Here is a 25007-nt window from a genome sequence, read left to right as displayed (position 1 = left end):
CACCCCGCCCTCGCCTCGGCTCTGAGAGGCATCTCCACGCGTCGCTGTGTCTGCGCAGAGATGACAAATGCTTTTCAGGGGGATATTTTATCACAAAATTAGTTGACTAAGGATCTCATTCTTCAGCAATTAATGCCCATTTATTCTTAATTTCCACGACAGTTGTACAGAGCAAATTCATAACGCGTCTGCCCATTTAAGTCGGAGTTCTTCTAAAGATGCTCAGACTCGGTCACTCAGCTCAAAAGAGAAACTTAATTAGCTCTTGTCTGGAGGTGAGAGAAGGGGGTACAAATCAGGACGATATTGCCAAATACAGATGATATTTTGTTAGAGTCCACTCTGGGAGAGCAAAATTCATGAAAGGATCCTCCCACCGTTTCCGGAACGTAGTAACTGTAGCCCAGACGGACAAGGGCTAGGTGAGTGCAGCTTCACACAATCATCGTGGTCGCTGGAGCTTGGATGGCACACTGTCCCCTGCCTGCACAACGGGACTGGGCAGCCGAGCTGGGAGCCGGTGGAGCTGCTCTGTCCCCTGCTAGGTGGGCGGGACCTCGGAGGAGGAGCTGTCCATCCTCAGAGCCCTGGGGACCTGGGAGGAGGAGCTGTCCATCCTCAGAGCCCAGGGGACCTGGGAGGAGGAGCTGTCCATCCTCAGAGCCCTGGGGACCTGGGAGGAGGAGCTGTCCATCCTCAGAGCCCTGGGGACCTGGGAGGAGGAGCTGTCCATCCTCAGAGCCCAGGGGACCTGGGAGGAGGAGCTGTCCATCCTCAGAGGCCTGGGGACCTGGGAGGAGGAGCTGTCCATCCTCAGAGCCCTGGGGGACCTGGGAGGAGGAGCCGTCCGTCCTCAGAGCCCTGGGGACCTGGGAGGAAGAGCCGTCCGTCCTCAGAGCCCTGGGGACCTCGGAGAAGGAGCTGTCCGTCCTCAGAGCCCTGGGGACCTGGAGGAGGAGCTGTCCGTCCTCAGAGCCCTGGGGACTTGGAGGAGGAGCTGTCCATCCTCAGAGCCCTGGGGACCTGGAGGAGGAGCTGTCCGTCCTCAGAGCCCTGGGGACCTGGGAGGAGGAGCTGTCCATCCTCAGAGGCCTGGCTGTCCTTCAGTCCCGGAGGGACCAGTCCTGGACGGTGACTCCTTGTCCCAGCCCCAAAGGTCACAGTGAGTCACAGCAAGTGCAGATCTAGGGTCGGCTAGGGGCCCGACAGGAGCAAGTGGGACTTTCCCCTGTCAACTCCCGGGAGCTGATGGCTCTGGTCCCCAGCACACTCCATGCTGCACGACCTGGTCCCCTTCCCAGGTCACAGGCCAGTGGTCCTGGGAACAGCCCTGAGGACCCTGGAGCCAGGCTGCCTGGGCGGAGCCCAGCCCCCATGAGTTAGGGACCGGACTCAGCCTCAGTGTACCCTCATGGTGCCTTCCTGTCCCCATCCTTCAGATGAGGCAGCAGCACCCCCAGAGGCCTGCTCTGCGTGTGACATGACCTCGGAAGGGCTTTGGACAGTGGCACAGTTGGGGCACGGCCCCAGCCATGTCCTTCCCTACGATGTGCCAACAGTGGCGGTCCTGCAAACAGACTGCACAGCCTGCAGAGCCCTGTCCTTGCGGAAAAACAGCTCTGGGCAGAGACAGCAAACGAGCGCTGCTCCCCGGAATGCCAGCAGGGCTCGACTATAAGGTGTGACTTTCCGTGATAAAACGTTCGATTCTCAATTTTGTTTACTTTTTGCTCCACGGTATTCTCTCACTTTCTGCAATGACCGAAGATTAACTGAGTCTCTGTTTTGAACGTTCGGAGAAAGGTGTGTCCCTAGATGATCGGGCCCGCCCGGCACTGACCAGCCCCCAGTTTTGTGTCTTTCTTCTCCGGGAGAAGAGAACAGGGCCAGAGAAGAGGGGAGGGGGTCGGGGTCGGGCTCTCGGCCCCCAGGCACCTGCCGTGTACGTGACGGTCATAGCGGCTGTCTGGGCTCCTGCCTCACACTTTGCCCCCTTGGCTGCTTCACACTCCGCTGTGAACGCTGGGCCGTGGGAAATGTCCGAAACAGTGTCTGCGGCAGGGAGCGTCACTGCTACAGTCACGCCGGGAGTGCACCATGGGGGGCTGGTAGACAGCGGAGAGAGGTAGACCAGAGTGTGGACTTCCCGGGTGTCTTGAAATCAGCTTTGAAGGGATGCTGTAACTCGCGAGGGGACGTGCTCCTGTGGCTCAGGTTCCAAGAAGGAGAAAGATTTCATTGAGGGAAGTGGATCTTCTCCCCGCACGTGCAAAGTGGCCGGCGGGTCAGTGTCAGCGCACGTGCTGGTGATGAGTGACCACGAGCCGCTCTGCTGAGTGCTGCCGACACAGGTCCGCGATCGTCCCTCAGTTTTCATTCGCAGAGCTACTCGGTCACCAGGCGGCATCCCCACGGTCCGCGCATCGGCTCCAAATCGTCACATCAGACGCCCGACTTGCTCTGACGTCGCCGGAGAGGAAACGGGTTGGCTGCGATTGCGTCAGTCCTGGGAGCCTGCCATGGCATTTGTGAGGGCGAATGGACCCTCCGCGTGCGGGTTATCGGGGGGACAGAAAAGTTGTGGGTGGCCCTGGCCTGTTTTCTCACCTTTCCCGGGACGGGCAGGGGCTGGCCAGCCGGGTCTTTGTTCTGCTTGTAGGAACCATTTGAGCATCGAGCGGCGGACAACTGATGCCTGCCGGAGGGTCGGGCTTCGCACCCTGGTCGCTGGTTTTGAATCTTAGCCCTAAGCAGAACCGAAACAGGAGAGTTGCTGGGGAACAGGCCCAGGGGCCTAGTAGGGTTTCACGTTCTTTCTCTGCCCGTCTGTCTTCTGCTGTCCCTCCCCCTCCCCCCATTCCCATGTCTGCACACACGGAGGCATATGTCTAGCTAGGGCGTGCGTGTAAATCCACACGTGTATACACACTAGACATTCTTTGGACGTTAAATGTAAACTTCACTTTTCTGAATGTTTATTGGACTTCAGTATAAAGGTAAATTATTTAAAATTTATGTTCTCAAATATAACCCACATACCTGTGGCCACACGTCTCTGAGTCCTCACCCATTCCCCGAGCCCGATTTTATTTAGCTGCAAAATGCCGAACACGGTCAGCATCGGAGGATTTGGTCCTCACACCTTAAATCAAGCTTTAACCTGGTGGACGGAGAGACGGAGCCCCTCGCAGGGCATCCAGATGTGGACAGAAGACTGTCCCTGATCGGTGCCGACCAGCCCATCGTATTTGCTGTGGCCTCACCCAGGTGGCCCAGGAGCAGGGCAGGACTCAAAGCCAAGCAGGAACGTCGTGGGAACCGGGGTCGGTGCAGACCTACCGTGAATACGGAGACAAGCCTGTTGTTTCTTTGGTCCTCAGCTTTCTTAGCTGTTAGAATGAGTGACTTACAGTAAGTTAGACCTGTTCCTTCTGGTCATCTCTGGGGTGCCAAGGCACAGCTCTGCCTCCCGTACCCCGTCTCAACTTTGCACAGACCTGATCAGACCCCGGCGCCCGCAGACGCCCGCTGTCCCGGGGCGGACGATGCTCCCAGGGCAATGCCTGCGCGTCCGCTGGTTCAGGCCAGAGCGGGACACTGGTGACTCTTTGCCTCCGTGGCCTCCTCGGGCCCAGCTGACCTCATTCTCCTCCTAGTTCCAAATTTAGGGCCAAAGGAAACCTGGGAACAGAAAGGAGAAGCAAGATCTCTAGAACCTTCTGTGGTGTGGATGCGTTACAATCTAACCTCCATCATGACACCGCCTCTGGTCGCAGTCAGCTCTCTGAACATTGCCCCAAACGAGGACCCTGCCGGGAGCATTAACAACCCCCATGTGTCCACTGTGTGTCTTCAGGAGCAGACTGGCTTCGTTCTTAAAAAATATGTTTTTATTGATTGTTATAGAGAGGGAGAGGAAGGGAAAGGGAGAGAGAGAAACATCGATGGGCCGCCTCCCGCACGCCCCCTACTGGGGATCGAGCCCTTAACCCAGGCAGGAGCCCTGAGCGGGAGTCGAACAGGCGGCCTCTTGGTGCACCGGACGATGCCCAGCCGCTGAGCCACACCGGCCAGGGCTTTGTGTTTAAGCCACATAACTAACCTACTGGCCAGATCAAAGCCCACTCGTGAAGAGGATCTCTGTGATGGTCAACTCGATCTGCAGCCTTCTGCTGCTGCCCTGGCATCTAGACAGCAGGGAGCAGACTCTGCCTGGCAACGGGCCGCGGCGGCCCTTCCCGTAGACAGTTTCCTGTTCCTTAAGGTCTGGACTTTATACCCGAACACGTCGCTTCGTTTTGCTCCCACTTCCAATTGCAGCTGTGCTGTGGCTTTGTCTTGGGTGGCGATCGGTCTTGCTTTTAACTCTCTTACAGCATCACAGTTGAGGACCTGTGGGCGTGACCCTGCTCTGTAAGGACAGCTACATGACTAACCGGTGGGAGATATGTCGCCACACCGGCACTGCTACTCTGCTGTGACAGCTATTCCGAAGGCTTGGCGAGCTTAGGGGCCTGACAGTGACCTTGGGGCCTCCCGCGCAGGCCCTTCCGTCTCAGGTCCAGGGGGTCCGACGGTCATTAGATGGTCAGGGAGGAAGTTGTTCAGTCCTTTTCGTGTGTGGTCACTATGAGAGAGAAACATGTGATGCCAGCCCCGGGAACCTACGGCCTGAGAACTCCCAACCAGTGCAGCGTCCAGAGCCTCATTCCTTATTGGGATTATTGAACTGAGTTCCTACAAACACGTTCACAGGCACAGGGGTGTGGGACGACAGAGGGAAGGAGAGGTGTCCGGCCCGGAACAGAGATCCCGGGCATGCATTCATCGTGCACTTAACCAACAAACATGCACTGAGAGCCGGGCGCCTGTCACTAGGGATGCGACGTCTGTCCTCAGAGTTTAGTCTGGCTCGGGAGACACCTGCTGTTGGAGGCAGAAGCGGGGCCACGGGGAGAACGGAGAATTAAAGGAGGTTCACTTGAGGGTCTCCTGTGCTAAGAGCTACCGAGTCGCAGTGGGATTGACAGTCAGGGCCGGGGTGTGAGGAAAACCCTGGTCTGGGGATCAGCCCAACCTCCGGGAAGCGTTGGCCAACCTGCGCGAGGACCGGGGACCAGGCAGCCGCGGAGTCTGTTTGGAGCGAGGTTGGCAAACTTCCCTGCAGACCAACGCTACCCACGGCCTGTTTTTGTAAACAAAGTTTGAAATTTTTCTTCATGGAAATGTTGAGTATTTTGGGCTAATGCCTTGATGGTCTGTAATCTGTGCTGCTATTATAAGTGGTAGCTTGTTTTTAATCACTTTCTGTAATGAGTTACTGCTGATGTGTGGAAATGTTGTTCTTCGTGTGGTTCGATGTCTGGCGAGCTGGCTGGAATCTCTTGTTAGTTCTGATAGTTTCTGTTGGCTCTACTCATTCTCCCAAACTTTTCTGTCTTGCCCGTTTACTCTCAGCCAGGGCCGAGCCAGCCAGGGCTCGTGGGCCAAACACCGCCCGCCACCGTTCTTGTAAATAAAGTGTTATTGGAACAGAGCCATTTGTAAAAATTTACATATTGTCTGTTTCCAGCTCCAATGGCAAAGTTGAGGCGTTGGCTCAGAACACCTGATACAATCACTGCTCTCTGTCCCTTCACAGAAAAACTGTAGCAGCCCCTGACAACAAAGTATCTTTAACTATCTGGGCGCCGCCCAGCAAGACGCGTTCTTGGTGGTCCAGCAACGTGGACTACGACCAACAAGTCTGCACTCGCGGGAGAGGGGGTGTCCAGTCCGGCGTCACGGGAAGAGCTGTTGAGGAGGAGGGATGTAAAGTATGTCCTCAAAGGAGTCACAACTTGGCTTTCTTTCACCTAAAAGAAGATACTGTGTCGTTAATTGCCCACACGGGAAACTAGTAACCAATTACACCAGGCCTCCACGCCATCCCGAGTCCTCGGCACACACCCCTCTTCCTTTAGAAGAAAGAACCACCTGGAAGAACTCGGGCTGTCTCTGCACTGTTCGGAGAAGGAAGGAAGGAGTTGCAGGTTTGATGGAGGTCCCGCCGCGGGGTTATCTGCACAGGGTTCTGAGGTCAGGTTGAAACCCCAAATTTACATTTCTTACTCCTCTCCTGTCCAGCCCGGGGAGGTTCTTGTTTGGACAGCTGGGGCCTCAGATTTGATGGGACTTGACCTATGGGGTGGTGGTCAGCAGGGGGACAGATTCTTTGGACAGTCCCCTGGACCCCACAATATCTCCTTCAGCCCAGGACAGAACAGGCCTTTTTAAAGAGGCAAAATGATCAACTCATCAAAGGGCATTTGTATGATGAATCAGATATTCCCAAACAGTTTCTATTAAAAGCACAGCGCCATGGTCAACGTGGAGACTTCTCATCAGACGGTTTCTGCGATTTCTGTTTTTCAGCCGATCACCCCTCTCTGTGGAAGTTGATGAAAGTCCCTTCTGTGGTTTAATTTAACCAAAGCACGGATTCCAGCGAAGGCAGGTGTTGGCAAAATCGTATGGCACGCAACTCTGCCAACACAGCACTCTGCAAATTATAGTTAAACAAGCGTGGTGTGTGGCTGATTTCTCTTTCATAGCCTGCAATTTTGCCAGTTATTTTGTTAAATGCCGTGTTCTTGCAGACATCAGCATCAGCCTTAATAATTTTCCAGGGCTTGAAAGGGGGACAGTTGCCACCAGGCCATCTGCAGATTCCAGGCTCCGATGGGCGCTGTCCTTAGGGAGACCCCGTGGTGAGTGTGCTCCCCGGAACCGGCCCCTGGGGGATGTCCCCTGACATCAGGGGGGGCTTCCTGCTTTGACTAACACCTGCGGCCACTACAGAAGTTCTCCGAGTGTAGCCCCTGGACCAGCAGCGTAACATCAGCAGGAACGTGTTAGACATGCAGGCTCCTGGGCTGCATCCCAGCTTACTCGGAGGTCAGAAATGAAGCCCTCAGGGTGATTTACCGTGTGGGAACCACTGGTTTAGAAAGAACACCCAGGAACGTCTCGCCCTGTCTTCATGGGGAATCAGCTCTGATTTATTCGATAAACAGTCGCTGCCTCACAGTCCCCGTTACGATGCGACGCACTTTAAACCCGTGGCCTGCATGCGTCCCGCTGACAGCCACTGGGTCCGTGGCCCACGCGTGGTGTACAGCTGGCGTTCCCTGGTCGTGGACTGAATTCATTCCTCGGAGCGTCCGTGGAACGAAGCCCCCGACGCCTGAGGACGTCCTGGGATGGAAGTTCAGGTGCTGCACCTTCAGGATGGTCATGGCGGCTCCCTCCCTCCAAACAGTAGAAAACATGGACGATGCATTGAAATGAATTAACACTTTTTGTTTATGTTTCAAATTAGGCACAAGTGTCTTTATGTAGCGTGACATGCAGCGCTGGCCGCGCAGGCCGACGGTCTGTGTGGTGCAGGGGGGGGGGGAGGTTACTGCCGGGCCTCACCCTGCCGTCCGCTGCACCTGCTGCCCCGCCTGGCGTGTGGGCACGGCGGGGCCCTCGCATCCTCCCCGAGTTTTATTTATTCATTTTTTTAACCCTCACTCAAGGATACTTTGTCATTTATCTTCAGATACAGTGGGAGGGAGAGAGAGAGAGAAAGAGATGTGAGAGAGACGCATCGACTGGTCGCCTCCTGCACGACCCCGACCAGGGCCGGGGACCCAACCGCAACTGAGGTCCACGCCCTTGACCGGCATCGAACCCGCGACTCTTCGGTCCCCGGGCCGGCGCTCTAACCACTGAGCGAGCGCACCAGCCAGGCTCCTCTCGTGTCTTTAAACAGTCCGAGGCCGAGAGGTGTTCCGGATCCGGCCCCTCAGTGGCTCTTCCCCCAATCCTCCGAGGCTCAGCCGAGCAGCTGCAGACCAACTAGCTTCCAAAGTGGCCAGGTGCCCGAGGAGCGATTGGAAAACACTCCTGTTCGAGGGGCCGTTGTTTCTTTAAAAAAAAAATGTCAAAGGCAGTCGCCTTTCTCAATGCAACGTAGAAAAGGAGGGGCCAACACAGTTCAGTTGGAGGAAGCTGTCAGACGAAAGCGTAGCCGGTACCAGACGTTACCCCGCTCAGTGGGCGGCACAGGTGTTCCGGGCGCGGGCGACGGAAACGGCTGCTTCCTTCTTTACGACTTTAGTAGAGACAGGCTGTGTCGATGAGCGTCCTGTGAACAGCGGTGAAACCACGCTGCCTGTCTCCCACCTCCGTCTGTGTCCGCGGCCGGTCGTCGCTGCCGGCCAGCCTGCGCTCTGACCCTTCCCTGTGCCGTGAGACAGAGACAGCCCCCAGTTCCCTCCACACGACCATCGCACCCTCCCGCACGGTTCGTTGTAGAAAACCATCGTCTTCAGTACGTGAACTCATCACACAAGAAGCCACGACGCGGCTTTGAAAGGACTCCTGGGCCCGAGGGCGCCCACGCTGGACCCGTGGCTGTCCTTCGTCACTGGAGAAGGGCCGCGTCCCTGCATTTTCCCCAGGCCCTGGGCGGAGCGGGGACTGTGCGGGAAGGGCCCTGGGCCATTTCCATTCCTGCAGGAAGCGGAGGCCCAGGGACAAGCCCCCGTCAGAGGTCGCGGGCGGTGTCTACGCCCCAGCTGCGTGTCTTAACGAGCACCACTGAGTGAGGAGACGGAGACGGAGCTGGCGATGTGTATGGAAGAACAGACACAGCCGAGATGGAAGACAGACGCTGAGCACGTGTCAACACCAGGGACGGGCCTTGCGTGGGGTGGAGGGATGGGTGCCGGTGAGAGCGACCAGGGACCTATCCCCGCTGACTGGGAAGCGCTTCGTGAGGGCGTCGTCTGAGCTGAGACTCGAAGCGGGACAGGGCCATCCGTGGGAGAGTCATGGGGACGAGACCGATGAAACTGTGTGCACGCGTCATGGGAACATCATCCGTTGTAGCCAAAGTGGAAGCGACCTCGGCGCCCAGCCAGGGGGACTGTGGGTGGAATTATGTCCCCAGATCATACGTTGTGGTCCTCACTCCCGGTGCCTCGTGTGGAAATAGAGCCATTGCAATGCAGCTCTGTAGATGAGGCCGTTAGAACAGGGCACAGGTGATCCAATGTGACTGATGTCCTTAAAGGAAGACAGTGCGAGGCACAGAGACAGTGTCATGTGACAACAGAGGTTGAGGTTGGCGTGTCACAGCTGGAAGCCAAGGGACACCAAGGATGGGTGGTCACCGCCGGAGGCTAGCAGGGGGCCAGGAGGGACTCTACCCAGAGTCTGAGAAGGAGCTCGGCCCCATCCCCACCTCCATGTACGGCTTAGAGCCTCCGGCTGGAATAAATTCACTTTGCTTCAGGCCACTGGGTCCTGTCACTCCGTGATAGCATCCCTAGGGACCAGCACAGCCCCCGAACAGGGGTGAGCCGTGGCACCTGTGGGCGGTGGGCTGCTGACCCCTGCTGACCCCGCTGCGGCGAGGACGGACCCTCACGCATGGCACTGGAGGAGGGAAGCCGGGTGTGAAGACCTGGTGTTGTCGGACCCCTTTATGGGAAATGCCCAGAAAGGGCAAATCTGTAGAAACAGAAAGCTGGTGCTGGGCAGGGCCTTGTTCTGGGGATGACGGGAAAGGGCATGAGGGGTCGAGTTCCGGTGACGGACACGCTCTAAAGCCCGGTGATGGGGACGGTGGCACAACTCAGGAAGTTTCCTGAAGGCCACGGATTGCACCCGTGAAGCTGGCCACTCTCGTGCTGTGGCAATTTCACCCCAATAAACGGTGTTTGAAAGGAGTGTCGGACACGGCGAGAACCGGGCAAAGAGGTTGCAATGCGTCCTGGTCATTGAAGACCACTGTGCGCAGAGAAGAGGGTGTCCAGGGAGGGACCCAAAGGGTCCTGGAGGCGAGGACTCAGGGCTGGGCCTCCCCGGCAGGAGTTAGGATGAGGACACAACAGTTCGGGGGTCGGGAACCCCGAGTCTGCAGCGCAGCCGTATTTCAGTGCTCAGGACAGGTTGGTGTGAGACGTGTTGGCCACTTGGAGATCTTTTCCAGCGGGTTCCAGACACCGGCTCACTGGGGTGTGCTCGCCAGACTCGGGGACCGCAGGGGAATAGGGGCACCTCTGCCAGCGCGACATCTCTTTGTCTGTGCACCTGTCCCCATCCATTCTCTGCTGTCAGCCTTTTCTCCCGACCCCGTCAGTCTGTTCTTCCTCCAACTGTGGAGAGCCTGGGGGGGGGGGGCTGTCATTTTCGAGTCAGCTGGGTGATTCCAGACTTTACAGCACGCAGCTGAACCAGAGCCCAGGCCAGGACTAGGCACAGAATAGAAATGGATGTGTTCCAACATCGGAGCAGTGGTTGACGACGTCAAAAACGTGCCGATAAATAGTTAAGTATTTAGTCATAAACCACGGGCTCCGTGCGGTAGCCTGTCTTACCTCGGCCATACCTGTAGTCATTTTTCAGGATGCGCGACAGTGGGAGATGGTCACCTTCCAGGTGGGCATGCCCTTGGCCAGGTGGGCCTAACTCAAAGGTGTTTCCTGGACTTGCCTCTTATTATTCTTTGTACATTGTTTCAGGATATAATGAGCCCTGGCCTCGGAGGCTACTTTGCACGTACTAATTTTTGATCAAGTCAGGTTAGTTCAGATGCGAAAGAGAAAGTAATTTGTGGCCACAAATTGATTACTCAGAAATGGTTTTTCTGATGTAGACATAATAAAGCACACAAGTATTTTTTAAGTGTTTAAAATTTTTATGCTTTGTGTTTCCAAAAACAGAATGTATTTGATGTTCCTGGTGATGAAGACTTGCTCTCCTTCCTGTGTGTGCACGCGCGTGTGTGTGTGCACGTGTGTGTGTGTGTGTGTGTTTCATGACTAACTGAAAAAGTGTTTCTGAGTAGCAGCGTTGAATGCATAGAAAATTGGATCCTAGCAGATGGTGTGGCTCTGTGACCGTTTTCTGTAGCCGTCACCGGGACCTCGGCCACCACCCCGGCTGGGCGAGCGGAACCACTTCAAATGAAGGGGCGAATTGTGCCCCACGGTGCCGATGGAAGCTGCCAACCTGAGCGGGAAGGGCCGCCACCGGTTTGAAATGCATCTCTGAGACTTAGCTCCTTGTCTTTATTCGCAGGGGTGATGGGCGAATATGAACCCAAAATCGAGGTGCAATTCCCAGAAACAGTCCCGACCGCCAAAGGAGCCACGGCCAGGCTGGAGTGCTTTGCCCTGGGGAAGTAAGTGCTGCCCACCCCTGCCCACCCCTGCCCGCCGCTGCCCAACGCTGCCCGCCCCTGCCTGCCCCTGCCCACCACTGCCCACCCCTGCCTACCACTGCCCGCCCCTACCCACCGCTGCCCGCCCCTACCCACCGCTGCCCGCCCCTGCCCAACGCTGCCCGCCGCTGCCCGCCCCTGCCCACCGCTGCCCGCCCCTGCCCGCCGCTGCCCGCCCCTGCCCGCCGCTGCCCGCCCGGGGGCACAGAGTACTGGCCGTCCCGAGACGCCGATGGTTGACAGGTGTCTGGAAATCAAGCCTTTGTATCTGTGATTTGGCCCATGTGTCCCCTCACAGGAAAGGGATTTGTGTTGGCCGAGGGGGACCAGGCTGCCACCCCGACAGGGCAGAAAGGGAGGGGCAGGGGCAGTTCTGGAAAGTGCTCTGTCCCGTCAGCGTGACCCGAGCGACCAGGACGACTGCCTGCTTTGGCGGCTCAGTCAGGCTGTTTGGAAGACGAAGACTTTGTGCGGGTCCCAGTCTCTGAGGATGTAGAGAACATGCCTTGAACTTCTTTGTAAATTGCGAGTCTCTGCTTCTCGGCTTCGCTAGAGACAGACAGGACCGATATCTCCAGGAGCGTCTGTGTCAGGGAGCCGCCTGGAGATCATCCACAGCTTGAGTGTTCGGCGTGAGGAGCACCATTAGCTCAGCCGACTTGGGGACCCGCTAGCCCTCCCAAAGAGGTTCTGTCCACGGGCACAGGAAAGGGAAAGTCGGGTGTGATTGTGCCAGGAACCCTGCAGAAGGGATTTGGCATAAACGGCGAAAGCTGTCATCTGAAATGAGAGCTTTTAGGCCATCCGTGCGTTTTAATGATGCTTGTGAATCTCTCCTCCGCACCCCATCCATCCGGCTCACCCCTGGCTGACTCCTGCCCCGGCTCTTCCTGTGCCCGAATGTGGCACGTTGGCCCCACGCCTGTGTCAGCCGCAGCCTCGCTTCCTGTGGCGGTGTTCGCCAGCAACCCCGGGAGAAGGAGCTTCCTTTTAAATTTTATTTTCGGATCCACTAGGAGGATCCCTTCAGTTTCCACAGTTCCCAGTCAGGACGGCATAGGGCAGCGGTTCTCAACCTGGGGGTCGCGACCCCTTTGGGGGTCGCATGACCCTTTCACAGGGGTCACCAAAGACATAACAGTAGCAACATGACAGTTATGAAGTAGCAACGAAAATAATTTTATGGTTGGGGGTCACCACCCCATGAGGAACTGAATTAAAGGGTCGCGGCATCAGGAAGGTTGAGAACCACGGGTGTAAGGGATGGTAGTAGCTTGACTTTGGTAGGGGCAACGCGGTGACCATCCTTTATGTCCTGCAAACGGTCACAGTAAATACGTGATGACAGCCCTGGCCGGTTTGGCTCAGCGGTTAGAGCGTCGGCCTGCGGTCTGGAGAGACCCGGGTTCGGTTCCCGCTAAGGGCATGTACCTCTGTTGCAGTTTGTCCCCGGCCCTGGTTGGGTCGTGCGGGTGGCAGCCACTCGATGTGTCCCTTTCACATCTATGTTTCTCTCTCTCTGTCTCTTCCTCTCTCTCCCTCCCACTCTGTCTGTACAAAAAATGGAAAAATGTCCTCGGGTGAAGATAAAAAAATATATATAAAAAATAAAATAAAATAAAATAAAATCCTCATCCGAGGATATTATAAAAAAAAAAAAATACGTGATGACATAGTTGATGACTGAGCTCTGCACAGACACTGAAGTCAAGTGGCACAGCCACGCGGGAGACGTGGCAAACGCCCACGATTTCCTGCTAAGAGACCAAAGCAGGTTGCCCAACAGTATCGCATGGTCCTGTGTGTTACTCTAAATAGATGCATTTAAGAAAGTGCCGGGGAAGGTGAAAGTCGCTACTGCACAGCAGGAGTGCGGCCGGCGGGCTCTGCAAGGCGACTCCGGGTGAAATCTCTGGACACACACAGGCAAACACACACACACTTCAGAGGGGTTGGAATCGCGCCCGTTCATGCTGCCGCGTGGCTAGAACAAAGACAGAAGGGCCAAACTGGGCTCCTCCCGTGCAGAGACGTTTGGGTGTGCGGTCCCGCTGCTGGGGCGTCTCATCGTCACCCCTTAGGAGCAGAAAGACTGTCTAGGTAGTTGGAGAAGCGAGTGCGAAGCGGCTGCCTCGCCCGATGCGAAGGGACCGCCGCGACCTTGGACAGCGCCCTCCTGCCTCTGGGGGCCTCAGTTCCTCAGAGGCTCAGTGCAGGGGTGTCCACCTGCGATGGCATCTCGGTGATGTGCGTCCCCTGCTAGGAAGCTGCATCTTAAAAGCTGGGTTAGCTCGCTGGCCCGTCGATCAGCCGACACCAGGTGGCGCCCTTCTTGCAGTTCAAGCCGCTTTAGCCCTGTGACTCTGCCACGGTAGATGCCTTGGGGGCCCCCAGACCCCTCCTCTTCTGACCTCACTATGTGATGTTGTTAATCCTCACCTGAGGAGGATGTTTTCCCGTTGACTTTTAGAGAGAGTGGAAGGGAGGGAGGGGAAGAGAGAGAGAAACATCGATGTGCGAGAGAGACATCGATCGGTTGCCTCCTGCACTCACCACCCCCCCGGCGGGGGCCAAGAATCAAACCTGTAACCCAGGTACGTGCCCTTGACCGGGAATCAACCCCGTGACCCTTCAGTGTGCGGTGGGTGCTCTAACCACGGAGCCCACCGGCCAGGGCACTCTCTCAGGTTTAAGTGGTTTCCCGAACCAGACGCCTGAAGGACTGCTGAGGGTGGGGGGCTCCAGAGAGGGGGCTCCAGGAAGCAGGCAGAGGGAGTCGCCAGTTTCTCGTGGCCCGAGCCTCGAACCCACACAGCTGGCTTCAGCCTTCTTTCAGCGGTGGGCACAGTGCGGGTGCCCGCGGGTTCGAGGGGCGGCCCTCTCCCGCCGGCCACGTGTGCGCCCCTGTTTATCTCCATGGTTATGGTTCAGAATAAAGCAGGTGTAGTTTTAGAAACACAACGATCCTGTAACAATCTGCATTTCCGTGACATCGCAGAGAAGACAGACGACCTCAGGTGAGGTTGGGAGGCCTTTGGCTCTACTACAAGGTCCACAATAGCACCAGAGGTGCAGGGGCGGACACAGTCGTACGGGGCCTGGCGTTTGGCGAGCGCTGTCCGGGGCGAGTCTGCGTGCCAAGGGCCGAGCAGGAAGGGCTGTCCGAGCCGGCGCCGGGGCGGGCACGGGTTCCCTTCACCCCGCTCATGGCTGTTCCTCTCCCCGCCAGCCCGGTGCCCACGATCCTCTGGAGACGGGCAGATGGCAAGCCCATAGCGAGGAAGGCCAGGCGACACACGTCCGACGGGATTCTTGAGATCCCCAATTTCCAGCAGGAGGATGCTGGCGCCTACGAGTGTGTGGCTGAAAATTCCCGAGGGAGAAACGTCGCCAGGGGACAGCTGACCTTCTACGGTGAGCTCGGGGCCCTGACGGGTCGTCTGTGACCTTCTTGGTATTCAGATCGTAAGCTGGGGTTCGCCATCTGGCTCCGGGAAAGGCTGGTGAAAACCGGTCTGTGCAGCCCCGGCTCGCTGCTGGGTAGGACGCGCGCTCCCCGGTGGTGCCGGGGGCAGGATGTTGACGGAGCAGACGGGGAGAAATGAGGTGATGTGTCGGGGCCGGGCGCTCCTGTGAACACACCTGCTAAGAGCTGTTTCCTCTCCCGCCACCAAGCTGTAAGCTGACACAGGAAACATGCTGTCCCCACCCCGGTCCCGTCATTCGTTTATTTCCGTAGCGCTCTCTGTGCGTCTTCGCTCGGGCTCTGACGGGGGGCTCGTGTGAGTCCCTTGTCCTTTCTCCTCTTTGGTGGCGATGGCATGAGCAGCTCACAGTGCAGGCTGTCCAAACCTCGCTCTGCCCGAGTGCCTGTGACCAAGCTGTCACCCCCGCGGCGTCTTCTGTGCGCTGCCCCCATTGCAGCCCGGCCCTCGGCACCCCCGACGGCAGATACGTGGGGGCCTCCAGCACGAGGTCATGTCGAGCCTACTAGGAACCCTGTTAGGGTATCAGTTTGAAATCCAGAAAGGGGTTGCATTCGGTGGGGAGCTCTACCAAATGGGGAACACGCCCGAATCCCACCTGGCCCCTGTCCGGGGGGTGCAGCTAAATACTATAGATTGGTGACGATCCAAGAATGGTTTAAATAAGCATCAAGTCCGTTACCATGATGAGAGTCGCCCTGTGGAGGGGAGTTGTATCCAGAGGTTTAAACGCCCACATCTCTTGCAGTCAGATACCACCGACGTGTGTTTATCCTACCGGTTCTTCCGAAGCATTTTGGATTTCAGATATGGCCAAAGAATGTCCTTCAATAGAAATAGCAGGTTTCTTGGAAGCATGATTGGAGGCTGGCTGGAGATTCCGACCCTCAGCTCACCTGCAGGGACCACCCCCCTCAGCAGTTCGGACTCACAAACCCCGACGGGGCACACACCTTGTTCCGGAAGGGACTCACGATCCTGGGGAACGGTTGTTTGGACACATCTGCCCCCCACTAACACAGCTCAGCCCAGGAGACAGACGTGATAGACTAGAAACTCACACTTTCTTAAATGCGGCTGTTGGTACCTTCTTTGGTTGGTTGGAAAGCAGAAGACCCCACAGTTCCTGGGCTGGGACATGGAAGACCGAGCAGGGGGGCCCAGTGAGATCCAGTGACTGTCTTTTTTAAGGGTTTAGGGTACATTTTTTTTCTTATCCGCGGGATCATTATTTCTTATAAGTCAGGTTGGGACAGCCTGGAAGTATTCAGATACGTTGCCAACGCTTTTCTCTTTTTTATTCGTTGAATGGTTTTCGGTCCGGTGGTGTCTGCCCCTAAATGCTATTCATGACTGTCTTCACAGTGACACGTGTGTTTTCATGTGTTAGGAAGGTGTGGAGTGTTCCGTGCCCAGCAGCGGGCACGGTGGTTTCTGCCACGTCAGTTCTCCTCACTGGGATGAGAACCCCCCGCTTCGCTGAGGATCTGCTCCCCCGGCCCAGCTGGTGCAGGGGGGCGCGTTCCTCGGGGACCCTGGCTCGAGATGAGAATCAGGTGGTGACAGCCCCTCCCTTTCACCCGAGCCACCTGACCCGAGCGTGGGGAAGGGGCAGAGCATGAGCCCGCGTTGGGGAGACCGGTTCTGCCCCAGCTGTCACCCACCCTTTCCGGAGGAGGCTTCTGAGCCACTGCCTCTGTGTTCATTCTTCCGTTTTCCTCGGCCAGCATGTCCGTGACACAGAAAGTACTGAGTTGTCCTCATCGTCACATGGGAGCTTAATTACACAAAAGCGCTCGGCTGTTGGTTTTTTGTTTGTTTCTTTTTTGGGGTGGGGGGCGGGGTCTCTTGTTCCCCGGCCGTGTTCCTGGCATCCGGCTGCCCAGATCCCCAGTTGGAACGAGTTACTATAATTAGATCCACTACATAGATCGCAGGAGGGGAGGAAGGAGCCCCAGTCACTGACCATGGCCTGCTGTCTGCGCGGACAGTCATTTCTGACAGTATGAAGATGTGCTCAGGATCACGGACCAGGGGTCCAGCTTAGGGACCTGCGTCTCCTCTGGGTCCGGTCACCGCGGTCCCTGCGCCGGCGCTCCAGCTCCCGGGCCCGGGCATGCCCGCTGCGCTGTGCCGCCACGCAGGGCCCAGGCTGGCCTGCTCTCGGACCGTGAGCTTTCCCCGAGGGCCGGCTGGGCTCCATCTCCCCAGCCCCAGGGAGGGGAGCCCAGTCCCGGTGGTGGGCGAGTTCCCGCCCGGGGGTCTTTGGTTGCTCCTCGGTTTGGGACTCGCGTGAAGAGTGAGATTAGTTCAGGCGGGAAATGTCCCCCTTCCCAGCTCCCCGGATTCTTCCCGTGACCCGTGATTCCCCACCGTGTCCTAGCGGCGGTCTCCTCCGGGTCCTTTGTCCGCTCGGAAACGTCCTGAAAATAGATCCGTGTGTTTCCAGGGCTAAACTACTCTGGATCTTTTCGTTAAAGTGGACGTTTTCCAAAGTGGTTTCACGTATTATTCACTCGCTCAACCATCTTTTTCCTGCCCACCCCGCGCGGGCAGTGTGGGCAGAGCCTGTCCTCGAGGAGTTGGTGTTTGCACGGCGGTTGGCAGACAACATACTATGGAGCAGGTGGATAAACCAGACCATGTCCCACGTGATGGCGTTTGGAGAAAAGAACTGGGGACATGTGACAGGGAAGAGCCGGGGGCGGAGGCTCCGGGAGCCGGGAGCGGGGAGGCTGGGCTGGAAGGGGCCCCTGAGCTGCACACGGAGGCGGAGGAAGACCCTCCGGGCGGAGGCGGGGCCTGCCGAGACCCGACAGGAAGCTGCTCACGGTGTTGGACGTGCAACGGGGGAGCGGGGACTGAACCCTTGAGGGCGAACAGGGGACCCCGGAGGCTGACGGACAGCCCAGGGCCCTGCTCTCCAGGTGCAGAGTGTGGGGCTCATTCCAAGCGTGACAGGAACTACCCGGGATGTCACACAGTAAATGACTCCATCTGGGTGGCCCTGGCCGGGTGGCTGAGCGGGTCGGAGCCTGGTCCCATCAGCCAAAACATTGCAGGTTTCCCGGTCAGGGCACCTACCCAGGTTGTGGTGTGTGTGGGAGGCAACCGATCGATGTTTCTCTCACATCTCCCTCTCCCTTCCTCTCTTTCTAAAACCAGTAAAAACATATCCTAGGAGACGGTTTAAAAATAATAAGATAAAAGGTCTCTCTAGCTGCATTGTGATGAGTGGATTGTAAGGAGCCAGTCAGGGGCCGTCCAGGTGGGTCAGGGGCCATCCAGATGGGTCAGGGGCCATCCAGGTGGGTCAGGGGCCGTCCAGGTGAGTCAGGGGCCGTCCAGGTGAGACAGGGGCCGTCCAGGTGAGTCAGGGGCCATCCAGGTGAGTCAGGGGCCATGCAGGTGAGTCAGGGGCCATCCAGGTGGGTCAGGGGCCGTCCAGGTGGGTCAGGGGCCGTCCAGGTGGGTCAGGGGCCATCCAGGTGGGTCAGGGGCTGTCCAGGTGGGTCAGGGGCCATGCAGGTGAGTCAGGGGCCATCCAGGTGGGTCAGGGGCCGTCCAGGTGGGTCAGGGGCCGTCCAGGTGGGTCAGGGGCCGTCCAGGTGGGTCAGGGGCCGTCCAGGTGAGTCAGGAGCCGTCCAGGTGAGTCAGGGGCCGTCCAGGTGAGTCAGGGGCCGTCCAGGTGGGTCAGGGGCCGTCCAGGTGGGTCAGGGGCCATCCAGGTGGGTCAGGGGCCGCCCAGGTGGGTCAGGGGCCGTCCAGGTGAGAGATGTTGGCGGCTAGAACTTAAGGAAGGAAAAGAAATGGGAGGCTTAGGCTGTATTTTGGAGTTCGAGCCAGTAAGCCTCTCCGGTGTCATTCCTACACTTGCCGCCTTTTCAGAGCAGGTCAGGGGCTCCTGAAGAGGTCGTGACGGATGGACGTGTGCACCGAGGCAGAGCTGGGTTCAGAGGCGACACTGGCTCCTTCGTGCTGGTGGGGCACAAGCTCCCGAGCGCAGGGGGACCTGGAACTGTCCCCGCAGGCTCTCGCTCTGCAGGGCGGAGGTGGGCCCTGGAATCTGCGTGCCGTGGGGTCCCCAGGGCGGCTGCGGAGGCCCCATTGCTCTACGCGGGCTGTTCCCCAGCGGGACGAGTACGAGCAAGCAGAGGGGCTCCTACCGCTCTCGGCCCCAGCAGCTCCCCGGCGCACGGGGCGTCGGAGCCAGGGTGCACAGAAGCCGAAGGAGGGGGGGCGGAACTCCCTGGCAGTTACTCATCTTCCCGCCTCGCTGTGTCGGGGCCGTCACTTCCCTTTTGCACAAACAGACCCAGAGAATTATAGTCATCCTCTAGAAGAATGACATATGGACTCAAGGAAGCCAAGATTTAAGGCCTTTTGTACAGTGATTTTTCTTTATAACAAGCACGAAGAGATTAACACTCAGGAAATCGAGGATATAACATCTGAGCAGTAAACAAAGCCATGTATCTCACGGAGCCCTTAATGTTTGACCCGGAGGGACCAGCAGGGCCAGCCCTTCGACTGCTGAGCTGAGAAAATGAGGCCCAGACACAAAGGCCCTCACCCCCGGACCAGGGAGTGACGACGGCAGCTTCGTCCAGATCCACCCCGCCCGTCTCATGTGCCTACGCGTCCGGTCCTGCCGATAACAGAGCCTAACGCAACAGGTCAGGGAACCTGCCAGCGTCCAGGTGTGCGTCCTGCCCGGACCCACCGCCGCTGCCCGAGTGTGGACATCCAGGTGTGTGTCCTGCCCGGACCCACCGCCGCGGCCCGAGTGTGGACGTCCAGGTGTGTGTCCTGCCCGGACCCACCGCCGTGGCCCGAGTGTGGACGTCCAGGTGTGTGTCCTGCGCTGACCCACCGCCGCGACCCGAGTGTGGACGTCCAGGTGTGTGTCCTGCCCTGACCCACCACCGCGGCCCGAGTGTGGACGTCCAGTTGTGTGTCCTGCGCTGACCCACCGCCGCGGCCCGAGTGTGGACGTCCAGGTACCACTGACTCCTCCTGCTTCGAAGATGCTCGCCTGCCTGTCGCGTCCAACCGGCTGCTCTTGTCCTCCCACCTTCCGTCCACGCTGTCTGTCCAGACCGGGGGACCGTGGTCCTTTGGCTCTCATGGCAAAACTGTAGGCTCGGTGACAGTGCGGACGGTGTGGAACGTCTCTGAGGTCACCCATGGTGAGCACAGACGTAACGTGCCACCCAACATACTGTTTCCCGCAGGGCCGCCGTGCATGTGACCAGCCACCGGGTACTACGCAGCCCTGCAAAGTGCTCAGAGGACAGAGCGGCCCAAAAATGACCAAGTGGATAAGCTAATGTCTCAGCAGAGCCTTGTCCCGGGCAGAGCTGACACTGAGACCCTCAGCTTCCCTGAATGTCACTTAGATACATTGTTGCCTTCTCTCCATCCAGTAGTCCCCATACAGAGGGCCGCTGCCCTTCAGGGGTGCACACGGAGCACGTGTAATGGCCAGTGTGCAGGGACACGGGGGTGAGGACGCAGGGCCCTGACCCCGGGAGGCTTCAGACCCGGGAGGGGCATGACGAGGACCGTGTACAAGAGGCGAGGCCGAGGGCATGCGGCGGTCACAGGTTCTGTCCATCCAGGAATGAGCTCGGGGTGCCTTGTACACGTCTGGCGTGAGTGGGCTCCTTTGTCCAAAGTGTCTTGTCTCCAGGACGGGTTCTCAAGCGTCTGGTTTGGGGGCCACGTCTCACTCTAAAAACTACTCAGTGGTCCGAAGAACTGCTGCCGACGTGAGCTGTGCCTACCAACGTGTGCCTTCGTAGAAAATAACCTGAGAATTTTCGTGCCTTTTCCTTAAAATCACAGTCATAAAACCAGTGCATGTTAAACATAATTGCATATTTTAAGAAAACTGTCTTTTTCCAAACAAACAAAAGCACATTAATGAGAAGAGGGGCACTGTTTATGCCTTTTGAAAACCTCTCGAATTGTCTGTCTGAACAGAAGGAAGCGAATTCTCATCTATGTCCCCAGGCCCTCTGCCACGACCTGTGTGCGTGGTGGTGGACAGACATGAAGAAACTGGTCTTACCCAGAAGCGTAGCAGGAAAGGAAGGGTCTCATGGACACCCTGCAGCAGACTTGGGGATCCCCGGGTGTCCTGAGACTGCACTTTGAGGTCCAGGGGTGCAAAGGACTGTTCCACTGACCCTGGTGGCAGGGGCGCCATATTTGAGAGCCCATCGGTGGAGGGTGGAGATTGGAACCTTGCTGAACCCCTTTCTGAATCTGACCTTATATCTCGGGGCCTCGTCTGTAACACGGGGCGTCAATGTGGATTCAAGGGCAGGATATTGAGAATATCTCCATGACTCTGTCAACGGGAAAGAATTCCAGGCTGGAGCTACAGATTTGGGAAGCAAGGAGATATAGGTGGGAAACTAAACCAAGAAACCGCCGTCAGGCCCATAAAAGCACTCCCGATGGATAGACTTCCTGAGCCAGACCTCGGAGTCGATTCACTGTCCCCAGGGGGTGGCAGCCCCATGCAGTTCCCCACGGCTTCGGAGCACCTCGTCCTGCTCAGGGTGCTCTCTCATCACGCTCTCCCTTCTCGGCTTTTCATTTCTAAGACCTAAGGTGTTTGATGGCATTTGTTTCTGTTAGAAATGTCTGTGTTGGGAGCGTCTGGGACTGGTAGCTCTGAGTTCATGCCCCTCGTCAACAGAAGTGGTTACTACGTGAGATGCTGCCCCATTCCAGCGGCTGGACGACACACCTGGGCATTGACGCGGGTCCTTCCGGCAGACAGTGAGCAAAAGGTGCAAGTGAAGGGTCGTGCGCCTGTCCAGGAGACAAGTAGTGTCACGGGGTCCAACCCGACACCCCCGTTAACCTTATTTTTGAAGGTGCATCTTGGGAATAAGACTTAGGAGGAGCCGTTCTTCTGTTTCAAACCTCGGAAGGGCACGAATCGCCGAAGCGGATGGCTCGGTTTTAATGTGTGGGTGCGGTGAATTCTGTGCAGTGTGTGGGATCTACATGTATCACCCCAAAAGGCACTAAGACATGCCCTTCCTTCTGAAATAATGCTGCCGACCATCCAGTTTAGGCCCTCCTTGGAGATGTGTCCGGGCGTGGAGTTATAAACGTGGTCTAGACGCTCGGTGGGAAACACCACAGACCCACATGCATTATAATGAAGAGAAACAATGTTTCCACCAGGCACTGAAACGGACCAGCTGTTACCCAAGGACTCTGACCTGGGTGACCCTGAGAGACATAGGCCCCGCCCACGGGGCTCTGCTGAGACCCACAGGCCCCGCCCACGGGGCTCTGAGAGACATGGAGATGTGGAAGCAGTTGCAATCAGGTTCAGAACTGGATTCCAGCACCACTCACCCTCCCCCCCCCTCAGTAAGCTGCAGAGCCCCGTGGGCGGGGCCTGTGGGTCTCAGTAAGCAGCAGAGCCCCATGGGCGGGGCCTGTGGGTCTCAGTGAGCAGAGCACTGTGGGCAGGGCCTGTGGGTCTCAGTGAGCAGAGCACTGTGGGCGGGGCCTGTGGGTCTCAGTGAGCAGCAGAGCACTGTGGGCGGGGCCTGTGGGTCTCAGTGAGCAGAGCACTGTGGGCAGGGCCTGTGGGTCTCAGTGAGCTGCAGAGCCCCGTGGGCGTGGCCTGTGGGTCTCAGTGAGCAGAGCACTGTGGGCGGGGCCTGTGGGTCTCAGTGAGCAGAGCACTGTGGGCGGGGCCTGTGGGTCTCAGTGAGCAGAGCACTGTGGGCAGGGCCTGTGGGTCTCAGTGAGCAGAGCACTGTGGGCAGGGCCTGTGGGTCTCAGTGAGCTGCAGAGCCCCGTGGGCGTGGCCTGTGGGTCTCAGTGAGCAGAGCACTGTGGGCGGGGCCTGTGGGTCTCAGTGAGCAGCAGAGCACTGTGGGTGGGGCCTGTGGGTCTCAGTGAGCAGAGCCCCGTGGGCGTGGCCTGTGGGTCTCAGTGAGCAGCAGAGCACTGTGGGCGGGGCCTGTGGGTCTCAGTGAGCAGAGTCCCGTGGGCGGGGCCTGTGGGTCTCAGTGAGCAGCAGAGCCCCGTGGGCGGGGCCTGTGGGTCTCAGTGAGCAGCAGAGCCCTGTGGGCGGGGCCTGTGGGTCTCAGTGAGCAGCAGAGCACTGTGGGTGGGGCCTGTGGGTCTCAGTGAGCAGCAGAGCACTGTGGGTGGGGCCTGTGGGTCTCAGTGAGCAGAGTCCCGTGGGCGGGGCCTGTGGGTCTCAGTGAGCAGCAGAGCACTGTGGGTGGGGCCTGTGGGTCTCAGTGAGAGGCAGAACCCCGTGGGTGGGGCCTGTGCCTGTCCATCAGCACTCAGTGTGTTAAAAGAAAGATTATCTCATTCTCTGCCATTTGTGGAATATATTTCACTCCTGATCTCCCTGGGCCCATGCCCAGACAGTCACTTCAAAAGGAGTATGTATTTATCATTTCAAATTGGGCTTCTGAGAATTCATTTTGCTTTGAAAACAAAGGAAGTACCTGCTGATGCCTCTCATCAGCTGAATTAGTGCTTGGCTTCCCCTCGGCCTGCAGGGGTGCGGACCGCTGACCGCTTCCAGCACCAAGGCCTCTCCGACCCTGTTGAAAAGACGGAGCCAGCCCTCAGAAGGGCTCCATCAGCGGGAACTTTCTGAGGTCTCTTCAATACCCTCTGGAGGCCCCCTCCCCGCCCACCCCATCCTCAGGTTGCAAGGTTTGCGTCCAGCACTCTGTGTCTGAAAGAGCAGTGGACCGGCCGAGTGCTACTGGGAATCTGCCGCTGGCAACGCTGTCTCCGCACGTGCTTTCGATGTTCGCCTTTGAACGTCAACTTGACCTTGCTCCCTGAGTCACACTTGCCTTCCACCTGTCGTTGCCCTCACGCTCTCTGAAAAGTTTGGTTTGGTTGTTAATAGTCCCGCTGCTCTCCGGAGCTTTTCCCGTCTGCTTTGTTTTCCTGGGCTTCCGGGGCGTCGCGTTGCAGCAGGTGGCCTGTGAAATCGGCCACATCAGCCCCTGCAGGGGGACACATCTGGTTCTCCAGGTGGACGCTGAGCAGGCAGCTGCTGTGTGGACTCGTCCCCGCTGCCAGCAGCCCAACCGGGCAGCACAGCGGCCGCTCCTTCGGGGATGGAGGTGACGCCCGCGCGCAAGTCAGCGCTCGCTGCTGTTACAACTTTCCTGGAGGGTGACCCATCCGGCCTCCCCTCATAGGCCACGGAGCTCCCGTCATGAGGATTTGTGAACCTGTGTTTTGCTCTTTGAAAAACATGAAATTGCTTCTAGATGGAAAAAGGAGAAGGTGTTTATTCGGGCACCTGGAGACCTCAGCTGGTCGAGGGACTTGTCCCGTGTGATCCTGGGTTGGTGTGTGATGAGGAACGTGAGCCGGGCCCTGGGCCTCGGCCCGTCCCTGTTGGACGGATTAGGGTCAGGTCGGAGCCTCCCGAGTGCAGGCTCGAGGCCAGGGAAGGAGAGCGCGTGGAGAACGTGGAGCGGCGTCTTCCAATTCAGTCCTGAACCAACGCTGACCTCGGCGGTGCTGGTGGCATCACCTGAACAGTGAGCAGGTGTCAGTCCAGAGCGGCAGGCGGGGTCCCCTCTGCATGACCTTGGGGCTGGAGGTCTTCTCCCTGAAGAGTTCACTGTGAAGGCTGCTTCGGGCGAAAGGCGCGGTATTTGTGCAGACATTTCACGGCACGTGGAGGGAACACTGCGTGGCCTCCGTTAAGAACAGGAAAGCGAGGGTGCCTTCGGCTGGAGCGGGGGAACCGTAGCCGTCATGGGGGTGCAGGCCGGGCCCGGGGGCCGCTCCGCTTCCGGAGTTGACGGGGGGCCAGACGTGGTTTGCTCAAAAGGTTTTGGCAAACATCAGGACCCATTCAGAGACTTAGGGTTCCAGGGCCACACTCGTGTGGATGACATCCTATCAATCCGGAATGAGCCAATGATAAAAAATGAGGATAGCCTTGTAGGAGAAAGGAATCTCAGAAATGATCTATATAACCCGTGGGAGGGGACTGTGTTAGAGACAGGCTAAGCCACTGTGACAAAGAGACCCCCCAAAATGTCTCTCTCATGTATCTTTCCAAAAATAGGCAGGTGAGTCTGGGGGTTTGCTCCTCAAGGTCATTCAAGGTCCCTGGAGGGCAGGTCTGCATTTCCATCCAACCTAACTGCATCTCAGAGCCCGAGGCTCTTCCAGCCGCCTCCTCCTTCCGACAGCGGGAAGGGCACGAGAGCCCAGGGCGTGGACCTTGAAGT

General features: G+C 57.8%; 1 protein-coding gene across 1 annotated transcript in view; it reads left to right on the top strand.

Moving 5' to 3' along the window:
• CNTN4 (contactin 4) overlaps positions 1 to 25007 on the top strand; it is a 342255-nt gene that overhangs the window by 198081 nt on the left and 119167 nt on the right. Inside the window, exons 6-7 of the mRNA XM_036267473.1 lie at positions 11116 to 11218; positions 14487 to 14671. Coding sequence (XP_036123366.1) covers positions 11116 to 11218; positions 14487 to 14671 — 288 coding nt within the window. The remainder of the gene's footprint in view (positions 1 to 11115; positions 11219 to 14486; positions 14672 to 25007) is intronic.

This window comes from Molossus molossus, unplaced genomic scaffold, assembly GCF_014108415.1.
Source record: "Molossus molossus isolate mMolMol1 unplaced genomic scaffold, mMolMol1.p scaffold_m16_p_18, whole genome shotgun sequence".
Classification (NCBI taxonomy): Eukaryota; Metazoa; Chordata; class Mammalia; order Chiroptera; family Molossidae; genus Molossus; species Molossus molossus.
Note: the sequence above shows the minus strand (reverse complement) of the source record. Positions and strands in the feature narration are given on the sequence as shown.